At 40.1% G+C, this 22,083-nt stretch overlaps 1 protein-coding gene across 3 annotated transcripts; it reads right to left on the bottom strand.

Moving 5' to 3' along the window:
- Positions 1-2,944: 2,944 nt before the first annotated feature.
- Positions 2,945-21,654, bottom strand: papd7 (poly(A) RNA polymerase D7, non-canonical). 3 transcript variants are annotated; one of them, XM_023345390.1, is made up of 13 exons: positions 20,149-21,650; positions 17,702-17,825; positions 13,738-13,784; positions 13,521-13,641; positions 11,853-11,960; positions 9,932-10,060; positions 8,977-9,190; positions 7,752-7,878; positions 7,567-7,670; positions 7,295-7,479; positions 6,008-6,166; positions 5,648-5,821; positions 2,945-4,247 (listed from the first exon to the last, which is right to left on the bottom strand). In XM_023345390.1, the coding sequence occupies exons 1-13, from the start codon at positions 20,964-20,966 to the stop codon at positions 4,092-4,094; spliced, it is 2,466 nt and encodes an 821-aa protein (XP_023201158.1). In that variant the 5' UTR covers positions 20,967-21,650; the 3' UTR covers positions 2,945-4,091. The 3 variants fall into 3 exon arrangements, with proteins under 3 accessions (XP_023201158.1, XP_023201159.1, XP_014328012.2); XM_023345391.1 differs by having other exon boundaries at positions 5,768-5,821; XM_014472526.2 differs by lacking the exon at positions 2,945-4,247 and having other exon boundaries at positions 5,096-5,821; positions 20,149-21,654.
- Between the last annotated feature and the right edge of the window lie 429 nt (positions 21,655-22,083).

Raw genomic sequence — 22,083 nt, 5'->3', positions numbered from 1 at the left:
TAATCCGGAACAAATCCATCCACTTACAGACAGCTGACGTCCTGTGAAGAGCTCGGTGTGACTGAATGTGAAGCTCGTGGACAAAGTCTGGCACAGTGGGATCGACGTCTCTGTATTTGGTTTCTGGGTTTAAAGCCTGCTGAAAACAGCAGAGAGTGGAGCAGCCTCCATCTCCAAAGGTTCTCAGCAGTGCATGTACACCACCTAGTGGACGGTAGAAGAAATGGATGGAGCCTTATCTTCATAGCTAAAGTGAAAACGAATTTAAAAAAAACACTGGACATTTAGAAACACTTAATTTCTGTAACATCCTGCAATTAACAGTCTCTCTATCTTGATTTTGTGGTATTATTGCTATTAAATAATAACTTAATTTTCTTTTTTATTAGGGCAGAGATATGTTGGACAGCTTTACATTTTCTTCGCCTGGTAAAAACCAGCCCTTGTTCTACGCTTAGCTTCATACAGAAAAAAAAATAATATGTGTGTGAGAAATTGAGAATTTGTGTCCTGTGTGAAGCTAAGTCCAACTATTGTGGACTCAGTTGAAAGTGTTAAATTTTACCCAATCGCTAAACATGTTCCTGTCACACGAGTAATGCGAAAATCCAACGCTATGAAGCTTACCGGAGACGGCCTGCGCTGTAACAACCATCCTCCATTACGAACAGAGAAGCACTGAGCCGAACAAGAGGATTCAACATTTGGAGGCGTGGCCAAGGCCGGCTAATAAACTGCGTCGTTCGCTAAAACTACAGGAAGACTACAATTCTGAAACGGCGCAGAAATTGGACGTCATCATTCACGACTTCTCCTTCCGTTCACTGATTGGCCCGGTTGAAATTCTGCCGAACAACCGGAAGACTTACATTTCCATTAACTATAAAAAAGCGCAAATTGACAAGATGAAAAATAAACTCGCCTAGTGTCCGAAGTAGGACGGGCATTTGTCATCTATCGTGATAAGGAATTTCACTCGATATAATTTTTACTTATCGTTCACGCACGATAACATCTAGCTTATGTTTAAAAACGATTAAAACTATCCATACTGCATTTAATCATTTACTAATACACTTTTATTCAAAAAACTGTGAATAAAAATGATCAGAATAATACTTCTGACAATATGGACTACAAAGCCTGCCCTCAGAGTGGACCCGCTGAAACAGTCACTCCAGAAAAAACCTTTACCTTTGAATTGCCCACCCTTAGTCTCAACCATTCAGTGCTATAAACAAACTCCATTTCCCCAGTTCTGCCCAAAGGAGTGGGCCTGAATCCCAGGAAGTTGTTATGGCTACCCAAAACATTTGACCCAAGTACTGTGGTACAAAAAAAAAAAGAACAAAAAAGTAGCTTTAGTAAACATAAATGACCTCAAACATTCAAGAGTTTAGTTGGATCGAATGTCAAAATAGTAGAAAGGTTTTTAATAAAAGCACTTCCATCAGGGCAGTAGTAATGAAAATAATGTGCTTTACAGCTTTAAATATTGTAAACCCTTTACATACAAAACACAAACAAGAAACTGGCAGTTTTAAAATATTTATTTAAAAAATAAAATAGAAAAAAATATATTTACATAAAAATGTCAACAACAAAAAAAAAAAAAGAGAGAAAAGCTTGGCAATGATTCCCTCTGGTCACTGATAGACGAGTGTCCAATCGGAGGGTGACATGAATTGACGAGGCTAGTGATGGGCTGCAGGTCACCAGTTTAAAATCCCTCGTGTCCCAATGGGGGTACGGGGAATATTACATTGCATCAACGTGTAAATCTCAGCGACCCAGGCGACGCTCCGTGCCTCTTCATTCCTGCTCGCCTTTTTTCTCAAGACACCAATCTGAACAAGTGAGAACGATGAGGAAAGATCTGAACGAGACTCGTTAGAACCGTTCTACAGACCACCTCTGAGGTGAGGAGGAGGGAAGCGCAGAAGAGCAAGTCTCCTTGGACCGCTGAGACGCACAGAATCTGAATCCATACAGACTTCCAGAGATAACTCGCAACTCTAACCCAGCGAAGGCGCCTTCCCTTCACCGATTTCATTCCAGGTTCAGCGTGGACCAGTCAATCACGTCCACTTTATCTCTAGCTAGGTTGTCTGTAGCCAAACACATCTGAACCACCTTTGATTTCCACCCTCAATGCATGACAAAAAACCCATTGTGATTTTTTTATTTATTTTTTTTTCCCTTTAAACGTTTGGTTAAATTTAACAAAAATAGGACGCCAGGTGCAGTTTTGACTGACAGATTAGAGTTGCTGAGCTTTCTTTGAAACAAGAACATATAAATAAATAGTTTCAACAGTGCTCAAGGAAAAAAAAATCTCAGAAAAAACTCAAGAATTGTTTCTCGGACACTTTGGCGCCCCCTTTTGTTGAAAGTGCAGCCGGCAGAGAGCAAGCCGCTCTCCGGGCGCACCACCGCTCATGAACCGTCAGGCATTTTTTGTTTGTTTTTGTTTTTTTGTAATTTTAATATTTTTTTTTCTGATTAAAAACCTGCGTTGGCAAGACACAAATTCTCAATTTCTCACACATATAGTTTTTTTTCACTACGTCACACACTACACCAACCCAAGACTTAGTCGCTGGCATAAACACCGCTCTCCCCAGTCCGTATTTATGACATATGTAGAAAACTATAGACTTCAGTACACGTAAGGGCCTTCATTAAAAAACATAATAAATAAAAAAAAAAAAAGGGGAGGTAAGGGGGGTGGAGTTCACATGAGTTGGCTCAAGCCTGAGCGTCAGTCCGAAGCGGTGTAGTCATGGGAACGTACAACGGTTGACACGATAATCAAGACGAATCCTTTTGCATAGTAATAACACCAGTTCTGCTCAGCCTTCCACAGACTTGTTTGAGAGTGTGTATATATATATATATATATATATATATATATATATATATATATATATATATATATATATATATATATATGTATCTGTGTGTGTGTTTGCAGAAAACGGACACACACTCCGAGTAAACACAAAGAAAGGCATTGCAAACAATTAGCGGAAGTACCTGGCAATTAAATATACACCAGATTCCTGGATGGAATCAAAATATAAGAGTTCTTGGTTCAGGAAGAACTAACTCCCATCAGGTCTCCCCCTCCCACCTCCTCTTTCTTTTTGTTTTCTCCCTCCATTTGTTCCAAAAAGGAGAAAACCTAATTGCTGAGCATCTTAATATTGTCGGACTGCACTGATTTATATCCATTACTCAGACTCTCGATCTTTAAATTCAAGTAAACTGAGCTGAAGCATTTCCTAATCCCTAATCCTAATGATTTAGTGGAAGGAGGATATGCACAATCACATCGACAAAACTTCGAGATTGAAACTCAACGAGAAGTAGGATGAAAAACAGACAATACTGCAATCAAAGCTTTCTTTGACCTCCACATTGACGCCAAATAAAGAAGATTAACACATTGGAAGAAAAAGGAAAAGGAAAAGGAGGAGGGGGCGGGGTTTAAAGTTTAAAGTCAGGTCCATCCCAACTTTATCACCTACAGAGATGCACGCTCTAAGCCTCCACAAATATCACCCAGGGAGACGCTTTGTAAACAAAATTTTACAACTACAAAAATAAAAATAAAAAATGCCTCTACATATACACACACACAATTAAATAACAGCTTTAATTTTGAAAAGAAAAAACATTATTGCACCAAACAAACAAAAAAAAAAAAATCGGCTTAAGTGTGCTGGAAAAAAAAGAAAAAAAGTGTAACAAAAAACCACAAGGGGCTTTTCCGCAAGGACTGGAGAGCGAGGTCGAGTGAAGCTGGTGGTGCCGTCACCGATGGAAACGACAAAAAAAAAAAGAAAAAAAAAAAAGTGACAACACTGACAGGAACATAATACTGAAACGAAGAAGAGGAGGATGCGGATCTAAAGGGATGCTGCTCCGCGAAAACAAAGTGAAAACAGCTGGTCTCTCGTCCCTCTGTCCGTCCGTCCGTCCTGTTTATGGGTGTCAAGTTGGGGAGACCAAAAAATAAAAAATTAAATTAAAACAAAAAAAAAAAAAAAAGAGGGAGAGAAAGGTTAAAGGGGAAGAAGCAGTGGTTTCTATCTGCTGAGGCTGACGGGCAGGCTGTCCCTCTTCCTGCGCCGTGCCCACGAGTTGCGGTGGTACTGTGCGTGTGTGTGTCCGCGGTTAGCCAGGGCGGCTCCGTTCACCGGCGGCGGGTTGTGGAAGCCCTTCACGTTGAACTTCGTTCCACTCTGGTGGACGAATTAAGGAAAAAACACAGAGAGGGACAAAGAGTTACCTTAAAACTCACAAAGCTGATAATCAAATTCAGCTTGTTTTTGTGTTCACAAACAAGGAATTTGACTTTCATATCAAGAGCATTGCATGCACAGCTGTTTTTTAAATACATAAAAAAAGGGGGGGGGGGAAAAGGAAGAGAAAGAAAGGCAGGTTGTACAAATATAATTATTTTGCTTAGAGGAGTAACTGACTAAAACTGTACGACAAACAGCCATGTTTCGGTAGCAGGAACCTAAGTTTGTGTCCAGCATGTGTGGGTTCTGCAAAGGTGCAATCTTTTTTTTTTTTTGATTGTGAATTTAATTAATAAAGGAAGCAATTATCAGAATGAACAAAATAAACACTTTAAAAACACATCATTAGCTCCGATTACAATACAAATATGCGTAAAACTTTGGTGATGTTCCGCTAAAGTAAAAAAAATTACGTTGCAATTGCGGTGTTGGCTGTGACTTTAATCTATTTTCTTATCCAATAAAAACACCGCAAAGTGTTTTTCAAAATTAGCAGACAACTTATAAAGTTTGTGCACATTTTTGATGGAAACGCAACTACTTATTACACAAGCTAACTTATGTTGCACAGAATAGACTAAAAACATGTATAACCGAAAGAAATGTAAAACATCGCACCCAAAAAGTTATCAAAATATGCGCCTTTTTTTCAAATGAAGGCAAACTTATCAAACCCTTTTCTACATTAATAATAATTAGCTCTTTACTTTTTACTTGCTCAACAACAAATTAAACATGCAATATTTAAATAAAACAGAGAAAAATAAAATAAAATTTTGTGTAAAAAAAAAAAAGAAGTTAACCTTATAATTTTGCCCTGCAGCGCAAAACATTTGGACACCACTAGTACAAGCAAGTAGCATCCAGAAAAAAAGAGAGAGCAAAACTTTAATTCTGGTAGAATTGTGTGAGCAGGGCGTAACAGGTATGTATCAGCTCATATTGACTCTGTGCTAACCTTGAACGGGACAGCCAATGGGGGAAATGTGCGAGCAGACCAGCCGAGTAAAGCTCAGCATCTGTTGCAAAGACGGCGGCATGAATTTGCAGAATTGCTCTGCGGTCTTCTGAAGAAGCACGAGTCTGGATATTTTATGGGAAATCATAAGGCTCAAACATCCAGTTTTACAGCTGAATATCTCACCTCCAGCGTCAGCGTTACTTGCTGCTGGAAAGAAGCGGGTTTGTCTGAACCGAATGAGAGAAAAAGAAATAAAATAGTGGCTTGAACTTGTAAAAGACGGACGAATAAAGGATGAGTAAGGCGCAAAGATGAGTGAGAGACAAGGTTTCCCTTGATGTAGTGCATGAGAGCGTTTGCAGCATCCGGCGCCTACCTTGTGTGTGTGGCTGGAGTGGGGGCTGAGCGGAGGCTGGGGGCTGGAGGGGGCGGGGGTATGAGCATGGGCTGGGAGGGGCATGTGGTAGAAGGAGGGGAGCCCGGTGTCCATACACACCTGTCTGCCAGGCATGGAGTGCATTGCTAGACCACTGGGCAGAGAGACGTGAGCCTGGAGAGCAAACAGGACAACACTGGGTTTCTATAGAAAATATATTTTAAAAAGCCATTTTTAAAAAGAAAATATGTTTACAATTCGAAAGATTTTTCGTCTTGACTTTTTTCAGCCACTAATAATAGTATTTTTGAGGTTCAAATGTGTCGTATTGAGCTGAAAGAAAGAGGGCTTGCGGCCTACCTGTGAACCCGGAGGAAGCAGCAGATGGCGTCCTCCCATGGCGTGCTTTCCGGTGCCCAGGTGGACGCTCGACTGCAGGGCGAGGCCGAGCGCCGGGAACGACGCGTACGCCGACAGGGTCGGAGGAGGGAGGGTGTATGACAACGCTGAGTCAGAGTCCTGGCAAATCAAAAAACAGCTGTCAGGGAGAATAAATCGTTTCCGGAATGTAAACTTTCCATTATCGAGTTAGTCTAAAGCTGATTGACTGTCATCAACTGAAAGATAAGCGGCCATTTTCTCAAAAACCTGAGATTTCTCTCTGATCAAAAGGACCAACCGTCTTTCCATAAAGGGTGAAATTTTTCATAATATGAAGGATTTTTTTAAAAATGACAATTTTCTTACATTATTTTGTTTTTGCTGTATTATATACTAGCTGAATAAACAGAAAAAAATGTTTTCTCAGACTATTAAACATAAACATATTTATGCAATACAACAAAACAGGAACCTCTGAGGTTGCAGAATAGAAAAATAAAAGATGCTAAAAAAAATGTTTGACACGCCTAATTCCCATGAACAGAAAGAATTCACTCCACATATAGAAACTGAAAATTGTATAACAGTTGTACGCACACAAATTTGTTTTAAATTATATTCCCCCATCTGTGCTGAGAAATATTTCTTGAATATTTTCTGGAAGGGGCTTGTTTGCGGCGTTTGATAACGAACCAGTTTACAGATGTTGCTCTTGAAGGAACGATAAAACTTCACTCCAAGTGCATTAACCCACGACAGCCCTCAAAAATCAACCTGGCTTACTGGCATCGTGTTTATTTCATTAATCTTTTTGAATATTTTGTCTGTTATGCTCTGCTTTTAAAGACATCTTGTCCTCACCTTCAAAGTACAACATTAATTCCTGGATGAGAAGTCGGCACTCGACTGAATGAAGCACCATTAAGGTGAAACGTGAGGAGTTTGTCGAGTGTTTATATTTCCAAACAGAACCGCATAAAGTTCATTTTGCCTCCCACACCGAACTCTGTTTGGAAAGTTTCTTTAATCCACTCTTAATTTCCTCTGCCATTTTGATTTCTATGTTGCTTTATTCGCTTAAGGATGAACAGCGGCGCCCTCTTCTGGATGGAGGCCAGACTAAAACACTGAAAGACGGTCTAGGACATTACAAGCTAATCGACTGGTACTAACTTTAATCAAATAATTCATTAATCCCCACTGAACTGAATGAGGCTTTTCAGAATTCGGTTTTTAAAAAGCAGCATCATGAAAGGTGTGTCTTACGTTGTCGGAGCCAGACAGCGAGGAAACGGATGAGGCCGATGAGTGCTGCTTGGGGCTGGAGATGGACATGGGAGAGTCTGCGCTGTGAGGTGAAGCAGAGTCCCTCTGCTGATCCTCAGGACCTACAAAACCACCACCCAGCACACAGGACTCCTGCTCCGAAACAGGCTCCTTGGGAGAAGACGCTACAGGAAAACATAAGCGATGATTCGCACCAACAGAAGAAATCGGTGACATCATCTTTAAGATGCTCTCCGGAAGCCCGTTGCTACCTCTGTTGTCCGTCTGCGGCGAATCCTTGCCTCCCCACTTCTTAATAATCCACTCCCTGTATTCAATTACTTCTTGGGTTAATCTTATTATCCTTCCCAGCGTGCTGTGGAGCAAGACAGACATTTTGATATGAGCGTCTCGCTCTGATTCGTGAAAAACAAACACTTCTCGGCTGAATTCTCACCTCTCGCAGTCTTTGTTGGGGTAGGACTTGGCGAGCGGCGTCACGGCGTGACCGAGGACCGTGTAGGCGTAGTCAAACACCTGCTTGACGTGCATGGCACCATAGGAGCCCCTCCCCACGTCGTTACCTACGTGGGAAGAAAACAAAACTGAATGTTACACCGTTTCATAGTTTTGCTTGAGAGAAATTGGGATATTATTTATTGATGTGCAGTTAGAGTAAAGAAAGCATTTGGGCAAGATACGTTCTCCTCTCTGATTTTGTAATCTGAATTTTACTGTCCAAAGATTGGTGTTACTATTAATTGGACAGTTTTTTTTCCCCTTTCCCCTCAAATAGGTTTGCAGTGCACAACATAATTATAAAACCAATCACAGCACTATGACCGATAAAACGCTCAGATTTTCTTAATTCTGATCTCATCTGCCTCCGCAAAGGTCTGAAACTTAGCAGCTGAGAGACTGGGCTTCTGCAGGTTTCACCAACTCCAATTTAAGACTTTAAGACCATTATGAATGGAATTTAGGACCTATACTGCAAAAGAAATGCGCAAGCTTCATCCAGCCAACTTGCGATAAATTTGCAATTACCGACACAAAAACGCTGTCTAGCTAGCAAGGGTATGTTAGCAGACGGCAATTAGCATGTCTGCATGTGACAAACTTTAGTCTGACAGAATAGTCCAACCAAGACTAAATTTAAGATCTGTGATTAAGAAATTTAAGGCCAACTCAGCTTTCTAAATGAATAAAAGACAACTTTAAACCTTACTTTTAGATGCACAAATTTAAGACTTTTTAAGGATGCACGGACACCCTGGAGACGGCTGACTGACAGACCCGCCCACCAGGTCACATCTGCATGTGCGCGGTTTACATTAGATACTCCACTGTTGCTAATTTAGTGACTTTGTTGCTATATTACACTTCTCAGAATTCTTCATGGTGGGTCTCTGAAAACACCGAATTAGAGAAAGCAACATTTCGGACATTTCCTCAGCTTATTTGCATTTGCAGTAACAAGAAAATTGAAAACCAGAGCGATGCAAAAAAACAAAGCAGGCCAGCACAAATAAGTTAGAACCTAGCAATATCAATAAATCAAATGCGTTTCATCAAAACCAGGCTACAGAAAGAGTAGAACTCTCTTTTTTTTTAGTTAAGTAACAAAACAGCAAAATGTGTGGCTTGAAGAAGTCGAGTTTGAATTGGATTGAGTTGCTTACCTGGAAGCAGTGGGTCCTCTATGCAGAGCATGGATGGGGTGTATCCGTTTGTCATGGTCTTCATCACTTCCTCTTTGGGAACGTACGCACCTCCGTTTGAGATGCGGATCCCTGTTTTCAAGTAGTTGAAATGACGGCCGTACAACTCGAAGAATTCGATCAGTAACACGCCCAGGTTCTGGTTGGGGTCTCTGGCGTCGATACGTGGATGGAGCTGAGGCAGAGGGAGAAAATATTTTTATGTGTCACTTCTTAACACTTCGACATAAGAACTACTACTAATCATAAAGGGTAGAAACTCCAAAAGAAGATGGGTAAAAAGCCTTTACTTAATCGTAAATTTAAGATTTCTTCAGTGGGAAAATAGTTTTGAATTTAACCGCGGGTGATTCACCTATCCATTTTTTTTTATTTTAAGATCTGGAGGCAGAGCTTCGACGAACCATTTCTGTGTCAATTTAGCCATATCTTTTCGATCACTGGCACATTTAAAGACTCGGTGAAAGGATCTTTAAAGACCCTGACCGATTCGGATTCTGTCACGTGACCCAACAGAAACCACGCAACTACTCCTGAAACACAAACCGCGACGAGATGGATATAATAATCGGTTATTAATATTAGTCCAGTTTTACATGTCAGACTGAAACCGATACATAAAGAAAAAAAAAAGACTTAATATGGTGATCTCAATACATCACGTGACCCTAATTTCTAATAAGGTTTCCTTTGGAAAGGAGGCAGACACAGAGCAACACAGACCGACCACCTAGGACTTAATGGATTTCATAGAGATTAAGGGTCTCTTAAATACTACACTACATGGAAAAAAAAGTATTCCCCCCCCCCACATTTTTCAACTTGTTTTACTTCTATAAAACATGAATTTACTTAAAGGCTAATAACATAGGGGTACAAATAACAGGGGCTGCCCTGATAGCTTATACAACAATACCTGTAGGAAACTGATGACCATAAGGATGAGGCTGTAAGAGCTAATGCCCCCAGTGAAGACTTCGTTCAGATCTCTCTGCAGCAGAAACTGCTTCAGCACAAAGATCAAGTAAGGCAGCACAGGATACTTCTGTAAGAGACGACAAAGAAAACAACAACAGTCCAACAATGAGAAACCTAGTGGTTAACCGAGAGGAAGGAAGAACAGGACAGGAATTAAAAGCACCGAGTCACACTCTGCTTGTACAGGCTATGAGGGAAAAACCCCATACTAACAGAACAGTAATAATTAAATTGTTATTTTATTACAGGAGTAGGAAATGTTGCTGTTGTGGTTTTAGTGAAAGGATAAAATATTGTGCAGTTACTTTCTGCCCAACAGATTTAAAGTAGGAGTGCACCGATAAATTCGCCAGCTAATAAATTGTCCCCAATGTTTTTTATTTTGGAAGTTCGACAATCAACTTTGTCGATATATTTAGCAAGTTTTGAGACCAAAAAATAAAAATAAAAATCTGCATCAGACAAAATCAGAATAGGCAGGTCAGGATTTTTAAAGATCGGTAATCAGCCAAAAAGCTGCAATCGGTGCACCCTAATTTGAACCAAGAATTAAGTTTTTCCTACTGAATTAAAGAAAAAGAAAGAAAAATGTCGATGAAAGGTGAAATCTTCATATCTATTCCAGACAGAAAAGCTTCACATAGCTAAAATAATCTGGAAATTAAATAACGCTAGAACTGCATCAATAAGACTTTTCAAGTCCCACCTCCTCAGGTGGTGCCTACAAATTTGAGATGCATTTTAAAATTCAACAAGCCAGCAAATTATGAGGGAAGTAAAACTTGATTTTTCCCTTAAGATTAGGCACAGAGAGCAAACCGGTAGCAAAGGTTTTAAAAAGTTTATGTCTTTCCAATACTTTCAATGAGACAAAAACCTGGAGAGACCCGAGTTGAGCCAAAAGCGACCCCTTTTTTCTTTTTTTTTGCCTAAATCCCTTTTGGCAAAAAATAACTTAGTCTTACTTGGACTTATTTTAAGAAGGTGACAACAGTAAAAATTGTTAACTAATAATATGTAAAAATGTAGCCTAATGCAGATAGAGAATTTGTGTAGCATCAGTTTCGTGTTAATCAGAAAACCAATTTTGCTATTTTCCTTTGGAAGCTAAACTACTCACATGGAGACATAATTAATGCTTTCTCTAAGGTATTGAAGCTAACAGGAAGCCCTTGCTCCAGCTTCTATTACATGAATTCTTGACACCAGGTGCCTCACCTCCTTCCCTTGAACACCTCGCATGTTAAGATGAGCCATCATCGTCACTCGGCGCTTGCTGAGCTTGACGCTGAGTGATGCTGAAGGCCGAGGCCTCTCAGGCTGCGACACGCATTCCCGCACGACGAGAGAGTAAACAAGGTGCGAACCAGCGGCGGCCGAAAGAACAGACCTGACAGCTTGCTGGAACATGAGCTGCAGACATTCCTTTCCCCTCATTAGCCAATAGCTGTGACTGACATGGCTAAAGACCCGCCTTCAGCAGGAATTCCTTCAGAGCCAAGAGGTAAAAAAAAACAAACTCCAGGCAGATGAAGGGATTTTGACAACACAATCCTAATTAGCGCTTTTTTTTCTGAAGTTTAAACAGAGATGAGCCAGCTTGCCTGGAGTGAACGACTCGGACTGCTCAGCGAGTCGAAGAGGGAATTTCCAAAGTTCTACTTAAACGCTGAAGCAGGAACTATAATTATGTGACTTGAGTGGCTTTTTGTGTCTATTTTAATACATCTCCATGACCTTTTCTAGCTCTCTCCCTCCAGCTGTGCGTATTCTGGGTCGGCCATTGATCTGATTTAGCCGGAGAAACCCGCAGTGAACGTGCGTGCCGCGTTCATGTGCGAATCCGAGTTGTCAACAACCTTTAAGTAGTCTTTAATGAAGCTCGCCGCCTTCACCCCGCTTTTCATGTTAAAACTGATGTCCACCTTGACGTCGGTCTCTTGGTCAGTCAGCTTGATGATTGGCACCTGAAAGAGAGATTTCAGAAAGAAAAACAAACAAACAAACAAAACAGGTGTTAGACGACATCCTGAGTCCCACACTGAGGCGCTTCAGAGCAGAGAAAAACTAAACCATAAACTGTTTAAAGGGAAATGCAGCATTCTGACAGTTTGCCGGGGTTTTGTGCAAATACCACAGGATATTAATATGTGGAAATGCTGCAGTATTGTTAGCATGAGCCCTTCCACCCAAGCTGTTGAACAAATTACGATTAGCCGCGGAAAGATGGCTCTGGCTTTAACACAATGGAGGGAAATAATGGCGGAGGGGAACCATCTCTGACCTACATGTTGGCCAAGTCAAAACTCTGTAACTCTGAAGACTGAAAGAGCTCAGTGCCTTTTTCCTAATCTGTTCTGAGAGTTTCTTTAACCTGTTTAGCTAGAGTAAGTAGCCGTAGGTAGAATTAGCGTAAGCAGTCTAAGGCAGTGTTGTCTGTTATTATTTCAGTCATGAATTGACAAATCAGGCTGTTACGGCACACCTGCTCTAGTTTGCTAATGCGCTAATCGAGTTAATTTTTCATTTAGTGCTTTAGCTAACTTTCAAAACGTTTAGCACACTTAGCCTCCCTAAAGTCACTTTTTATGGATAAATTTACAAAACTTTTACTGCTTCGTAAAAGTTGAATAAGGCTTTAGTTATCTTCAAGTCATTAAACTTTTATACTCATGGTCTTATTTTGAAGCACGTGAAGAATGTTTATGTAGCAGTTCAGTTTCCTCTCCTTACGTTCTCTCCCCCCTAATGACTTTATTTCAAACAAGAATAAAATAACAAAATATAAAACACAAAATACCATATCTAAGAGCATTCTAGAATATGTAAATGATGTCAAAATTAAATTTGTGCTCAAGGGTTGTAGTCCTAAGCGCAGATATAATTTGAATTGAAGTTAGCGCTTTAGTCCAGCTAACTTTTTAGCTAGCAGAGCCCACCACTCTCTTTATTCAATCAGGACAGCTTCCCCACATCCCCTAAGAATAGATAGTTACCATGATTAAAACTGCTTTTTATTTTTATTCAGTCTATTTTTGCCTGATATTTTAACTTGCTTGTTGATTAGAAATATTGGGGTGACAGAAAAGTACCCCAGAACAAATCTGTGAGGGAGTGAATGGTAAAGTATGTGCAGTAATACAGATTTAACAGTCGTTTCACAGCCTGAGGGAGAAATCGTAGCCGTTAGAGTTGATGTGCAGAGTCCTTGACAAGGTTCACAGGTTCTGACCTCTGGAAGTCCTGATCACTATGAGCATTCTCTGAAAATGAGTCCAATTATTGCTCTATCATTGTCAAACATGTGGGAGAAAATAGGAACAAGTTCTTCTAAACTGAAAAAAATGGACAACCGATCACAGACGGGAAGAGTCTTTAGTCTCCAATAGTCATTTTTGTTTGTTTAACGACATTCTTTACCGCTATATCAGCAATTACATGTTCATGAGGATCTTTAAAAGGAAATGTAATAATGTAAACGAGCTGGAGTAAAACTTAAAAGAAGATCTAAGCCACACTTTACTTACTGTAGCCTTGTCCAGCACTTTAATGGAGAAAGGTTCGGCCACATTGCGTTTCCGAAGAGCTTGCTCTAGCTCTTGCAGCGGAGGGCGCTCCCACTTCCCTAACACCACCAGGTCAATGTCGCTGTGGGTAAAAGGGAAAAAATAAAATAACGGCAAGCATTAAAGGATAGCAGTACAGCAGGATTTAAAGTGACAGTCTGTCTCTGCAGGACCTTACCTTGTTGGAAGGTAGAGCCCTGTGCTGAAGCTGCCAAATATCTGAACCTGGTGAAAATGATTCAAGAGACGTTACTGAAGTACTGCTGAAGATAACCACATCTTTCTAGATGACATATTTTGAAGTCGCGGTGCATTTATTCAGCTGAATGTTTGCAAACTGCCATCAACAAAGGCATTTCTGGGTTCCTCTCAGGAGACGTAAACCCTTGCCAAGGTGAGTATACAGCAGCCAATTGAAGCACACAAAAGGCTTGGAAACAAAAGGCTGGGGCTTTATGGAGGGGAGTCGAAGTGAAAGCTCTTGAAAGGAAGCAGAATGAAGTTCTTTCCCTTTCCTTCTGTTAAATGCGACAAGGCAGCGGCACGGGCCTCAAATAACAGGCTGGGATGTAAAAAAAAAAAAAAAAAGGAAGCTGGAACAAATGCGGGGACTTGAGTCCATTTATCTAACAATGTGGCTCACAGTGGAAGTGGGAAATGAATGAATCACCGCCGCTCGTACTTTACGCCGTTAAGTAACGAGCTGGGAAATGACATCAGTCTTACCGCACTGCGTGACCCCTCTGCTTCTACATATTAGTAATTAGCACTTTAAAGGGGAAATGTTACAAGGTTGGATTATAACAGGGTGCCTGCAGGATTCAGCAAGTTGAATATACGACTTTTTTAAGACGTTTTCATCTTGAACGAAAATTTATATCAGAGATGGCTGGTCCAATTCCTATGGACCTTGCACGATGATTAAATCGCTTGCTCTTTTCCAGAAAAGCGACCAATAATATTCAGGCATGTGAGATTTTGCCCTCCTATACATGTGCGCTTGGGACGAGACAAAAAATGTGAAAAAGAAATTTTGAAGACTTTTGCCGCTATCGCCTCCAGTGTGTTGGGTTTCACCCCAAGTGGTGGTGACGTTTGCGCGTCGCTGTCATTCGTCGAGTATTCACCCATGATAGACGCAAAGAGCCAGCAAGTTGCTAGCTGGCTACCGGTAACTAGCAGGCATATATTAGCTGCTTGTTACCGGAACCCTCAAGACGCAGTTAAGATGTCTGAGTAGTCTCAAACGTTTGCCTGACAGAAAAGTCCAACGAGAAATAAACAACAAAAAAAACTACATGCATGTAAATATGAGACTAAAAAAGTCTTGTCTAAACAAAAGACCTGTGATTAACGTTTTAAAGCTGACGTGCATTATTTAAGTGAAATTAAAACGTTACTTTTTTAAAATAACCTTTTAAATACGTGAATTTAAGATTTTTGTTTAAGGATACGCGGACATTCTGAATAAAATGTTCAGATACATATTCTGAACGAAGGTTATCAAATGTAATTTGATTACAAATTAATTCTAGGAAATTAGGTTATTTCCTTAAACCATTTATTTAAATTCTTGAAATTATTTAATACTTCAGATTTTTCTTTTACTTAAAATCCGAAGTAAAAGAACAGATTTTTGACAACTGGAACAAAAACAGAAATTTGATTCCACGCTGTTGAATTTGAGGCAGATAAGACATGATTTACTGTGTAATACCACCAGTCCTATTCAGTGAGAATATGTAAGAGAATATTTATTATTATTATTATTATTATTATATAATGTTCTGTACGTTTTACTACATTCAACTACTTCTACTATCTTCAACTAATTGTGCCAATTCATATATCAAAACGTTCTGCTTTGTCTGGAGATTTCTGCTATGACTTTTGCTAAAATTCACTATTGTACTTTTTGAAATATTTGTGCTTTTGTGCAAATTTTTTGCCCCATTGAAATACATTGAAATTCTACAAAATTCCACAGAATTCTGCTAAAATCTTCTGCTTTTTCACAGCTTGCTACTTCTGCCTAGACTTCAACCTAGAAACTCCATTCAACTTTTAAACAAATCACAAGACGTTAAACTATATTCGAATGTCTCGGCTTTTTGATATCTCTTACGGTTTTTCCACACTTGCGATTTTAATCTTTATGCAGATTTTTGATGGTTTTCAGGTTTACAATGTAATCCTATGGTGGGATTCTCTAACTGTCGTCAGTTACTAACTGACGATTTTTGAACGTTTCATGCTTTCTGACAAACAAAATGATGCTGTTCATGCATATTTAGCTGTACAGGAATAATGTATGCTTTAAAACGTAGCCACGCATGTCTACTTCAAGGAACTATTACTATTATTGCTACAGGTCTTACTGTTTTCTGTCAAACTCTTCTGGAGTAAAGACATGTCACGACTTCTCCTATTCCTTCAATGCATTTCTCGCTTGTGCTCGTTTTCTATCTGTGTGTCAGCGTTCTGCTTGTCTACCTTTCTGTATATGCCTTCTGCTTTTACGCTCTACAAACTTTCATAAATTTTAGCAATTCATATATCAAAATTTTCTGCTTCTTTTGATACTTTAAGCTATTTCTTTTGCTATGTTTCATTTTTTTTTTAATTTTTTCAACTATATCTGGTTTTGTACTAATTTCTGCGAATTTCTGCTTTTTTGCTAAGTTTTACTTTTCAACCTTTTCAACTATTTCAGGTTTTATACCAATTTCTGCTTCTGCTAATTTATGCTATTTCTTTTGCTACGTTTTAGTTTTCAGCTTTTTCAAATATTTCAGATTCTTATGCTTTTTTCTGCTTTTTCTTGCATTTCTGCAGCAATCATTCTGCAAATATGCATTCTCACGGCTGCTTCGCTAGGAACAGCAATTTTTCTAGTTAAAATAAGTACTCTTCTTTCAGAAAATTACTTTATGAACAGGAATTAAGACGTTTTTAGATGTATTGACTTCATATGACAATTCTGTGGTTATTGAGTTCGAAGTCTACTCAGCTTCAGGTTCTTGTCCAGTTGTCATTTGGGTTTATTAAAAACAGAAAGGACTTTACATTGTCCACATTGTTGACTTTACATTTACTTTGTAGGCAAATTCAAAGCTTTCACTCAAAGTGGTTTCTTATTTACATATTGTCGATAATTTGATCTGAACGATAGCGTATGCTGCAGAGACGTACCGAGATCCTGTCTGGTTATTTGTCCAGGTCGTTGGCTGGTTAGAAACTCAAATATCAGATATTTTTCTGATCAGTGAACGCAGCAAAGCTAAGCATCAACGGGTTCTCTTCGGTGGAAAAGATTTTAACTCAGTAAAAAAAGAGTCAAAGTCAGAGCAGACAGTGTGGATCAAGCTAGTCAAAAGAATCGCAGATGTAAAAAGCTATTTCAAAGGAAACGGTATTATTTTTAGACATGTTGAGACACGTCTTTGAGAGCAGGACTTTTAGCAGATACCGGGAAGACTGAGCAGACTTTCTCCGTTTGATCTTCCTAAGCTTCCAGTCAGCTGGGGAACACGCTGGATTAGGAAATATTGGCAGCCTTTAGGACATTTCAGAGCTTAAGGGTAAAGGTCAACGTTCCATAATTATCACACATTACCATTACAATGTTAATTGACGATTATTTCAATCGATTAACCAGGATTAATTTGATTCATTGTACCAGTCCTGCATTCCTAACACAACTCAATTTAAACGCTTCTTTACACCATGTACAATTTCAAAACAAATAAAAGACGTTTAAAATTGAAAATCCATAAATGTTTTGAGTTTTTGTTGAGGTTTTAAAATTCAAATTAAATTTAAAATTTCAAAGTATTAAGAAAATTAATCGGTTATCGGCCTATTAGTTTTATATAGAAAACAATGCAAAGGATGCAATCATTATAAAAAAAATTATTTGGGCCACCCCCTAAACATTGAGGCTCTGGGCTACTGCCATATAATCCCGTTCTAAAGTCTGGCCCCTTTCCAAGTCGTTGAAGGAAAATATAGAAACACAGCCCTTACAATTCCATGTTGCACAAAACAAAGAATTGAGAGGGTTAACAGCACTTTTCAAAACGGACCCGACTCGGGACAGATTTGAGCTTCAGAGGAGGTGCTGGTGAACTCATGGATCTTACATCCGCAGTAGGCCACAGCTCCTTGATGATCATCTCTATTCGCTTCACCACCTCCTTCCTCATAGCTGCCTCTTCAGGTCGCGGGGACATGAAGTTGTAAAAGTCCATCACCTCTTCGTGGAGTCTGAGGAAGAACAAAACCCAGGGTCGTCATACGTCCAGAAATTGTAGAAACCATACGCTGCTGGAATTGTTTTCCCTCATACAATAACGTCACAGCGTGTAGCACTCAGTGTTGTGATTATAACTATAACTAAAAGGGAGTACGTGAAACATGTCTCTTCATATTTTAGGTCCAAACGTTGCTGCATTACTGTACGTCTCGCTCAAGCTGCTTACAGTCGGGAGCACCGCTCTCTTTAACGACATCCAGCTTTCTACCAGGCGAGCGTGTCACAGCATACAGGATGAGACTGCAGAAAGGAGCAGCATTTGGTCACGCGGGTTTCTCACGCTGTTATGGCAGCAGGGACAGCAAAAAAACAGCTACAGCTTCCAGGGATAAAACCTCCACCTTGTTGTCTGGCCTCGTACTACCAAACCCTTCTCGGAGCAGCTACTAGTTAAAAACAAAAACAAACAAAAAAATTAGAGATCCTCTTTGTCGGAGGCTGTAATTAATTTCATCTGTAACAAATGTATCACTAGTTTTTGTTGAATCCCAGCCTTACATGATGTGTTATTTGTCAGGCAATTTTTATTAGCAACTTTTAAACTTTTTAGAAAAATTCAAGCGTCAAGATGTGTAGCACCTCCGACTATCAAACCATACGCCTCCAAATCATTTATTTAAGACAAACGGAAAGCCAATTTTTTCTAATTTAAATTATGCATATCTTTTCATTTACCCAGGAATGTCATAAAAATGACACAGTTCATGTTTCCACAACTGTGTTCAAAATATAATAAATGCAGTCTGCTTTGGGACATAATCATCGGCTAGCCTCGGTAGCACAGGTTTAAATGTTTCTAAGCGAAAGTTTTCTTCACCCCTAGGAGGAGAAATACAGTTAAACATTATGTACATAGTGCATTGCACAGGAAGCGAGCAAACAATTGGAACACTGCTACTGCTTCCTTTTAGCGATATAACAGCAGAAAACAAGCTAATCAGTTGCAGTTTTTGACAGAATGCCAAAAAAGAGAGTTAGCTACTTATAACGAAATATTACTATTACTTCTAATTTGACTGCATCCTTTACTTGCTATACATTTTTATTTGCCATACAGCCCTAATAAAAAGGTAATCCCGCCTGCTTGTATCAGTTAAAAATGTCTGGTCATAGTTTGCAGTGAAAACTGTAATATGACTCCCCCGCCCTCAATTCTAAATATAATTTTTTTTAATATCTTTTACAATGGTTATAAATGTACATTTTATTTATATATTCTTGATTTAAAAAGTCAGACACCAAAACACTGCACTGTGGTCTTTGAAGGGTGCTATACGTTTCCTTGCTATCTATTGCAAGGAATAGATAGGACATTTAACATTTAACTTGAGAAATATTTATTGTTTTGACATAAGGCTTCAAAAAGACCTTAAATACACAAACTGCCAATAATTTTTCAAACCTTACATATCACATGCACTACATAGTGAATTCACTTTAACAGCAGAGGGCAAGCTAATCTGATAATGTGAAGGAAAAAAAAAAGATTTAAAAAACAAAGATATTAAATGAATAGCACAACTTTAAGTATTCTACAGTGATGGCTATCTTGTCTTTTTTTTTTTTTTATTCCTTAAAATAAAATTATATTTATGCACAGACTTTAAAACTTATCGCGAAACTTAAAAAAAAATCATCAACCAATACAAGTTATTACTTCTGGCATGTTTGAGAATCTTTTCATATCTTATTGAAGTATCCATAGAGAATCTAAAAATAGATATTCATAATTGTACATCCAAATACAACACTTAATCCTTTCAAGCATCCCAGTAAACAAATCGGGACACTTCCGGTTCCTGTCCACCAATTGTTTCCTAGTTCACTCGCTCTGTCGCGCCTTGCTCTGCATTTCGAAATGTGGGACATACTGAAGGCGGCATCTATGGTTTATATGCGACAACACAAGTCTCGAAAATGCTTCTATTGACATTTACTGATAATATCACAAACTTTCCAGCTCAACTTTAGCAGCAATAAATTCTTTTTTTTTTTTTAAACTACAAAGTGAGCTACGTAGGACACTACAAGTGGACAATTCAACGGAAGGGCCAGCCGGCCAACGGGAAGAGAGCAGGAAGAAAAAAGAAAAGAAAAGCATTAAACGAACATCTCTACTCAGTGGAGTACTTTCAAAGTGCAATACCATACTTCGAATACTACTATTCACTAAAACCTAAGTTAAAAAAAAAAAAAAACCTTGAATGGCGGACACTTGAAAGCAACGACAGAAAGACGGACGTTACTCTATTTTAAGTCCTTAACGCAACTCACCCAAGCACTCCTGAGCTGTATTTCCTCTTCTTCCACGGCGTCCAATTGTTCACATGATTCCCATTAGTGCAGTTCGAAAGCAGGTAATTCATCCCATAGGTGCTCGCCTTGTTGTCACTTTTCCTCCGTCCCGGGTGGAGATTGTGTGTGTGATTAACGGCAGAGTGGTGGACCTGGTGCTGCTTCGCGCAGATCTGCTGCGAGTTAAAAGCCGGACGCTCCTCCGGGCTGCGCTGATGTCGCTGATGGTACAGGTTCGCGTTGTTTTCCGCGCCGTCGCTCAAGCCGGGGAGCAGACCGGCGCCGCAGACGTTCTTGTTGACGTCGCCCCCCACGCTTCCACCCAAAGTCCTCTCGAGAAGCGAGCTGCTGGAAACGGGGTTCTCCGTCCCCGACTCCTGCGAGGACGACGAGGAGACGGAGCCCGTCTTCGGGATCGGGATTTTGGCCCGGCCCGGCTCGTTCGCCACCGGGAGGGAGCTCTGTGCGGTCCCGTTGGTCGCCGGTGTCCCTTGCGTGGAGGTGGCCGCGCCGCCTCCGCTGCGTGCGGAGCAGTTCATGATGCTGTGATGGCTGCTGCCGTTGCTCAGGCTGCCCGTAACGTTCCCGTTGCTCGGGCTGCAGGCGCTCTTGCACGATGCCGCCGCGGCCGCCACATTATTCAAAGCCATCAAAGCCGCATAACTCACACACCGGCTGTGGTTCCGAGTGTGAGCGGAGAGCGTCCGTACTCCCTGAGAGGTCTCCCAGATTTGCATCCATACGGCGTTCGCAGGTCCTTTCTGCTCCGGCTGAATCCAAGCTACCCTCGGATCCATTCAACTCCTCTGCCTGGTAAACCCCCACCCCCCACCCTCCACTCCCCCGACAAGTAACCTGTCGTTAGCGAGTCCGTTTTGAATCTGCGCCGCTGTACCGGTTCCGACGAGACTCGCTGAGCTATTCGGTGTCACAGAACGAAGCGAAATAAAAACATGAGATCAATTTCGGACCACTAATAAACTGGCCCTCGTAGCTGCAAGAATGCCGTGATTCCTACGGGAATTCAATATGGCGTATTCTCTTCAAATCAGGCGCATGCGCTCTGCTCAGTTTTTTTTCCCCTTTTTTTAAATGACTGTGCCCCCATCCACCCACTCCTCTTTTTTCTTCCTTTTTTTTTTACTCCTCACAGTCGAACGAATGAGGAATATGACAAGAGAAACACCTGACAATTTATTTGATAAAAGTATTTTTACAGCGAGCGAGCAGTTGATTTTTTTTTAGCAGTTTTCTGGAAGTTCAACGAGGTCGATGAAACCGGGATTTCAATTTTCCGGATATCACCAATAGGGGGCGCATGGAAGGGAAGCTACAGGGATCCCCTCTCTGTATGCCACAACACTGGGTTTAAATCTTTCATCAGGACTGACAAATATTGGCACTCTAACCACAAATTGCTGTCCTAGAACATGTAACCACATGTTGAAGTTGTAGAGGTGGAATTCTGATCATACAAATTGGTATTTAGCAGCTGCTAAATTGATATGTGGGATAAAAAAAAAGCCTCCAGGCTGCTAGAGGAAAACAGAAGAAAATTTCCCCAGAAGGTACCTTCCAAAAGTATTCAGACCTCTTTAAAATATTCAGACTTCCAACCTTTATATATCTCCTTATTTTATTTGACAAGGAAATGACATATACACTTAAAAATCTGTATAAATATAAATTTACATTTTGCTCCTTCCATGTTCATCAACTTTGACCTTCTTTATGGTTCCCATTGAAAAAAACAACAGCATAATACTGCCATTACCATGTTTAATTGTGGAGTAAAACATGGTAATGGTGTGTTAAAACAAGGCATAAGAAGTGTTACGCTGGCTCCATTTATCTCAGAAGTTGGAGCTGGGAATGACGTCACACCCGAGTTAACCATCATTCCAGCTAGCATAC

This window comes from Xiphophorus maculatus, chromosome 13 (genome assembly GCF_002775205.1).
Source record: "Xiphophorus maculatus strain JP 163 A chromosome 13, X_maculatus-5.0-male, whole genome shotgun sequence".
Lineage (NCBI taxonomy): Eukaryota > Metazoa > Chordata > Actinopteri > Cyprinodontiformes > Poeciliidae > Xiphophorus > Xiphophorus maculatus.
Note: the sequence above shows the minus strand (reverse complement) of the source record. Positions and strands in the feature narration are given on the sequence as shown.